Consider the following 6,314-nt stretch of genomic DNA (forward strand, 5'->3'; position numbering starts at 1 on the left):
CTGGTGAACAAGGACAGAAGACCTTGACAAGCACGGGCAGTTTTTATGGAATACGTGTTTATTGAGACTGTTGGTTAACTAGACAATTGTCGCACTTGGATTGGCCATCTTGGTGTTGGCATCTTTGCTTGCACTTCTCTTTCTCTTAGTAAAACATACATGCGTTGAATCCAGAATAATTTATGGATTAGATAGAATCATTAGGACGAGGTGTATTTGTCAAGGAAAAGTATATGACTTTCAAAAGGACAACTCCCTTTAATTACAGTTGCCTTTCCATCCATAGAGTTGTTGAGATGTCATGATATTTTACTGAATCCTTCGTGGAAATGCATACCATGACCATTACAAAGGTACCAAAATAGACTACTTTTAAACTTGATTAGACCAAGAATGCTAAGATTATCAGCAGGATCTTTACTTTATAAAAGTTTGTTCCGTGCCTTGTAGCAATCAGCATCTTGTTTCACCTCTGCTGTAGGACTAAAGTTGGGTTTGGGCGACTCTTTCCTTGGTTCTCAATGTGTAATTAAGAGGAATTAAGAATCAGAATCCACTTTTTGGTGTTCCTAACATTATCGTGTTTGGAAACTCACGTCTGATTAATTCATTTTGGGTTTTTGCTAACGAGTGCCCTAAGGGCACCCGTTAAGGTGCATTGGAAAAGAGATTTTCCAATCATTTTACACATGCTTCCATACTTTAACACCAATTTTGGGTTTTGCTAACGGGTGCCCTAACCCTTAGTGCACCCGTTAGTGTTCCTTACATAATCGTGTTTGGAAAATCAAGTCCGTTTTTTTTTTTTTTTCTTTTTTTTTTCTTTTTTTTTTTTGCGTGAGTGCGTGTGTGGAAGCTCTACAAAATCCCAATTACATAATTAATTACATTTTTTTAATAAATTTTTTGGATTTTTAGGATCTTTTAGGTGGAAAACAAAAGGTATGCATCAGGGTTAATTTGCCAAACAAGCCCTAGGACTAGGAGTGTCACAGCCCTAATGTGAGCCCAAAATCAGCCCTGTTCACTTTTTTGTGCTCTGTTTGTGCTCTCGACGCTTTATAAAAAGAATAAAAATAAAAGGCTGTTTTTTTTACGTTGCCCAAGGAAATATGGTACATCTTTTCATTGTATCACTTTCTGAGGCAATGTTTTAAATATGCTTCTCGTAGTTTGGTCATTCCCTGAATATAGCATGGAGATTCTGATATACCGTTGCAGTTGATGCGATCTATGATGCATAATGATCGGTCTAATACATGTGGCATCCACCTTCAATGATTCAGATACATGGGGAATGATATATTCACCACTTTTTATTCCTTGGGCCACCTGCAAAAAGAGTAGTCATAAATACATTATAGAGGGTGGCCGAGTTTTTATACGGTTTAAGTCTTGAGTCCAGTATTTTTCAAAAGCACTGTGTAGCTTACACCATAGGATTATGATGGCCACAACGTAAATAGGTTGTGTCCTAAGAATCATTTCCATAGGATGATCCTCCCAACCCTCCGATCTATAGGGGTTTCCATAAAATACAGCTGTCTATAGATGGGAGGGCTAGGATCATCCTATGGAAATGAATTTTTTGGTACAACCTATATACATTGTGGCCCATCAAATGGATGGTTTGGATCACCCCATGGTGTAAGCCGTACAATACTTTTAGAAAAATATTGGACTATACAGGCTTACATCATATAAAATCTCGAGGGTGGCCAAGGAAAGAAAAGGAGAGTAGTCATAAATATACTATAGGAGGCTATATATATAGGGAATTGCTAGCGTCTAGCACAGAAGGCATTTTGCGGAATGATCTGTTGCATCTGACAGTAACCACAGAGTGACTGAAGACAAAATCTGCTGAAAAGTGAGCCTCCCATTCACCTTCATGTGAATGGCTGAGATTAATTTAAGCATCTATTTTCTCAGTTAGACTAATTTCAGTCATTCACTGGATAGTAATTGGGCTGATTTCGGGATTCAATTTGTATCGTGGATAACCACAAGTATGCTTGAAAACAAAGTCAATTATGGTAACGATTAATATTTTACGGGGTTAGGGGTTAGTGGTTAGGGGTTTTAATGAGTTAGGGGTTAGGGGTTGGGGGTTGGGGGTTGAGGCTAGCCGTGCAACGGCATATTTAGCTAAAGGATACTGTGGAACCCATATTATTCTGTGATTTAGATGAATCATTTGTCAAGCCCGGCCCGATGAAGATAGTCAATATCATTTTCTTATAATGATCCTAAACCCTCGGATTTTGAAGCTTTCCATACCCGGCCGTCCATTTTAAACCGAAACAAATCGTAGTGTTATGATGATCCTATGAAGAAGATTTTATTGGCACGGCATATCTTCACTTTGAAGCCTCATGAATAAATAATTTAGACCACTAATTATTGTAAGCCCCAATATTTTTTTTCATTTTATCGCCATAAGTAACCTAATCCACCTTATAAAAACTCTCATCGAAGCTTCTTAATTTGATTTCTTGACTATAAAAACAGTGTGTTGCCGACATATTATATATAAAATTATCATAAAAAGTTATAAAAAAAAAATAAAAAAAAATCATAAAATATAAATAATTAAATTTCGAAGAGTGACGAAAATTGCTCTCAATTGGGTTCTTTACCAATCATTTTCATATCTTTTTAAATTAATACAATAAGCATATACAATAAGATTGTTTAACTAATCTAATAGACCCGCATATCTTGGTCCTTTTCTTACCGGTTCACCTTCATTCTCCGCCTAACATTGACCGAGTGAAAAAACACCCCTACCTGAAAAGGCCATGTTGGTTCGTGGAGCCCACTTTATAGCAGACAAAATTGCCAGCCAAACTTGATTCAGGTGGCCGGCATGTGGACCCCATATGTCAGGTTTAAAGAAGGAAAAAGACAAAAAGTGGGCCACACCATGTCTCCTCTTCCTGCTACATGTAAACCGAGAAAATATTTTTCCTGTTCCATTGTGAGTAACGCTCAGTAATGACGTGGCTGCTCACGTAAACATGCACGTTGGTCTATTAAACTCTATATAATGGGCTGAACATAGCAAGGAATTAAACAAACAAACATCTCTCTTAACCTTCTTTCCTCTCCTTTCTTGTGCCTTTCTTCCTTATATATCTTTCTCCCTTCTTTTGCTCTCTAATGGCTGTTGAAACTTCTCTCCTTTCTCCTCTTGGGCCTCCTGCCTGTGAGAAAGATGCCAAGGCTCTTAAATTCATAGAAAGGATGACAAGGGATGCCGATGAGGTTCAAGAAAGGGTATTGGGTGAGATATTGAGTAGAAATGCTGAAACTGAGTACTTGAGGAGGTATAAACTTGGGGGAGCTACAGATAGGGAAACGTTCAAGGCTAAGATCCCTGTGGTTACGTATGAGGATCTTCAACCTGAAATCCAACGCATTGCTAATGGAGATCGGTCTCCAATTCTCTCTTCTCAGCCTATCTCTGAGTTCCTTACCAGGTCTTTATTCTCTCCTCCCTTTTCAAAATCCTCTCTCTTGAAGTCTAAAATGATTTAATAACACCAACTCTAACAGCTATTTGATATATTTTATGTGGTATAAGTCCCCGTACAGTAAAGTATTTTTCAAAGAGTAACAGAGTCGACCAAGAATTTTTTGCCCACGTTTTCCCTGGTAATTTCACTGATAAGTCATGTACTGACATGGGGTATGTTGACTTGGTTGCAGCTCTGGAACTTCAGCTGGTGAAAGGAAGCTCATGCCCACCATCAAAGAAGAGCTGGACCGTCGCCAACTCCTCTATAGCCTTCTTATGCCTGTCATGAACATGTAGGTGTTTTTCTTCTCTTTCTAAAGTTGATGTACTGATTATCCTAGAGATTCTTATCTGTGTTCTTCTCATGTTACAGTTATGTTCCGGGTCTTGACAAAGGGAAGGGGCTCTACTTCTTGTTTGTAAAATCAGAAACCATAACACCTGGAGGCCTGGTTGCGAGGCCCGTTCTTACCAGCTACTACAACAGTGACCATTTCAAGTCCAGACCTTTCGACCCTTACAATGTATACACAAGCACCAATGAGTCTATTCTCTGTCCTGACTCTTTCCAAAGCATGTACACCCAAATGCTATGTGGCCTCTACCAACGCCAAGAAGTGCTCCGAGTCGGCGCAATTTTCGCCTCCGGCCTCCTCCGAGCCATCCATTTCCTACAAGTCCACTGGGAACAACTCGTCCACGACATTGCCACAGGAACCCTAAACTCTAAAATCACAGACGCCACCGTTCGAGAATCACTTTCCCCTTTCCTCAAACCCAATTCCGAACTGGCTAGTTTCATCACCGGAGAGTGCTCGAAAGGGAATTGGAAAGGAATCATAACTAGGATTTGGCCGAATACCAAATACCTTGACGTTATTGTTACCGGCGCCATGGCTCAATATATCCCCACCCTCGAATACTACAGCGGCGGTCTTCCGATGGCGTGCACCATGTACGCTTCCTCCGAGTGCTACTTCGGCCTCAATCTCAAAGTCATGTCCAAACCCTCCCAAGTCTCCTACACCATCATGCCCAACATGGCTTATTTCGAGTTCCTTCCCCATGAACCATCAGCCTCCTCACCCAATGACATAGAGGATGCAGGACAAGGTAAGATCACCTCCACACCTTCGAGCAAACCTTAAATCCACAAGAGAAGATATAATAGAATACTAAAACTTCTAATTTGACTATGACTATGAGACTTCAAGTGTAATTGAAGTACATATGACTAAAACTTCTCTAGGTACACGAGTAGGATTCTAACTCTACTAAAACATTTTGAATATATCAGGTACTATACAGGGAGACAATCAGCTTCCTCGTCTCGTTGACCTGGTTGATGTACAATTGGGAAAGGAGTACGAGCTCGTGATAACAACCTATGCGGGGCTAAACCGCTACCGAGTAGGAGACATTCTTCGAGTCACGGGATTCTACAACTCGGCCCCACAATTCCAATTCGTGCGGCGGAAGAATGTCTTGTTAAGCATTGACTCAGACAAGACTGATGAGGCAGAGCTGCAGAAGGCGGTGGAGAACGCGTCAGAGCTCCTGCATGAATTCGATACCAATGTTGTCGAGTACACAAGCTACGCGGACACTAAGACAATCCCAGGACACTATGTGATCTATTGGGAGTTGATGGTTAAGGACAATGCGGGACCGAGTCAAGAGGTTCTTGATCAATGTTGTTTGGTAATGGAGGAATCCTTGAACTCAGTTTACCGTCAAGGGCGAGTCGAGTGCAAGTCAATTGGTCCTCTAGAGATTAGGGTTGTGAAAAATGGGACTTTTGAGGAGCTCATGGACTACGCCATTTCGAGAGGTGCCTCCATTAATCAGTACAAGGTGCCAAGGTGCGTGAATTTCACGCCAATTGTGGAGCTTCTCGATTCGAGAATGGTTTCCTCGCATTTCAGCCCTGCTCTCCCCTCATGGACCCCTCAACGACGCTAGCTAGCCAAGCTTTGTTAGCTTAGGAAAGAATCTTCTACCAACCTCTGTCAAAGTTTTTTTTTTAATCTCTTTTTTCTTTAATAGATAATGTTATATGAGCAAATCATTATAGTTTTATTTGGAAGCTGATATTTCCATCCTCCAAATGTAGAATTTCCTTTTGCTGTTACATTTCTTAATGAATTGTACTACCTAATTGGAGGAGTCTACATAAGTGATGGGAATCTGAACTCTATTCTGGCATTTTTACTATTGACTTACTCTTTCATCAGCTCCCAGCTCTCTTTTATGTGCATTTTCTTTGTGGGCTCATACTTTATGAAACCAAGACTATGAAAAAATAATGCATAAAAAAGGGGTGACAATACCATTTCTTATTCTGTTGTAGAAAGAGTGAATTCAAGCAAAGCTGTGGTAACACTAGGGGTGCAACTCGCGTTCGGCGGGTCAGGTTTTCCAAAACCCAACCCTACCCTACCTGAGAATTATCTCGGGTCGGGTCAGGTCTAATTTTTACAGGAAAACCTGAGATTCCTAAACCTGACCCTACGCCAGGTAGTTTCTTGGGTTGGGTCGGGTTTTCATTTTTTAGTGTAGGATAATGACTCTGCACTCATATGAGTCGGGTCGGATTTCGGGTTTCTTTTCTTTAAATCCGGCCCTATCTAAGATTGAGTCGAGTTTTTAAATTTAAAACCCGACCCTACCCAAGACCCATGATTTCTAAACCCGACCCATGTTATTTTCGGGTCGATGCGGTCGGCTAAAAAAGCCGACGCAAGTTGCAAGGCTAGGTAATGCTACCAACAGAAAAGATGGCCCGGACATGGTT

The 6,314-nt window shown here is 40.8% G+C and overlaps 1 protein-coding gene across 1 annotated transcript; it reads left to right on the forward strand.

Annotated features, from left to right (window-relative positions):
• Positions 1-3,090: 3,090 nt before the first annotated feature.
• LOC143849950 (putative indole-3-acetic acid-amido synthetase GH3.1) lies at positions 3,091-5,734 on the forward strand. The gene is made up of 4 exons (XM_077359262.1): positions 3,091-3,482; positions 3,712-3,813; positions 3,894-4,633; positions 4,818-5,734. Exons 1-4 carry the CDS (start codon positions 3,163-3,165, stop codon positions 5,480-5,482), a joined length of 1,827 nt encoding a protein of 608 aa, XP_077215377.1. The 5' UTR covers positions 3,091-3,162; the 3' UTR covers positions 5,483-5,734.
• The last annotated feature ends 580 nt before the right edge of the window (positions 5,735-6,314 follow it).

The sequence above is a fragment of the Tasmannia lanceolata genome, unplaced genomic scaffold (assembly GCF_043159265.1).
Source record: "Tasmannia lanceolata isolate RefF3 unplaced genomic scaffold, GAP_Taslan_0.1 ptg000018l, whole genome shotgun sequence".
Taxonomy (NCBI): Eukaryota; Viridiplantae; Streptophyta; class Magnoliopsida; order Canellales; family Winteraceae; genus Tasmannia; species Tasmannia lanceolata.

What these genes read in the sequence shown, in the direction of transcription:
- LOC143849950 (XM_077359262.1), top strand. Translation starts at nt 3,163, where the DNA reads ATGGCTGTTGAAACTTCTCTCCTTTCTCCTCTTGGGCCTCCTGCCTGT. An exon ending in ATCTCTGAGTTCCTTACCAG is followed by an intron (nt 3,483 to 3,711) that starts GTCTTTATTCTC and finishes ACTTGGTTGCAG; the next exon opens with CTCTGGAACTTCAGCTGGTG. An exon ending in CATAGAGGATGCAGGACAAG is followed by an intron (nt 4,634 to 4,817) that starts GTAAGATCACCT and finishes TGAATATATCAG; the next exon opens with GTACTATACAGGGAGACAAT.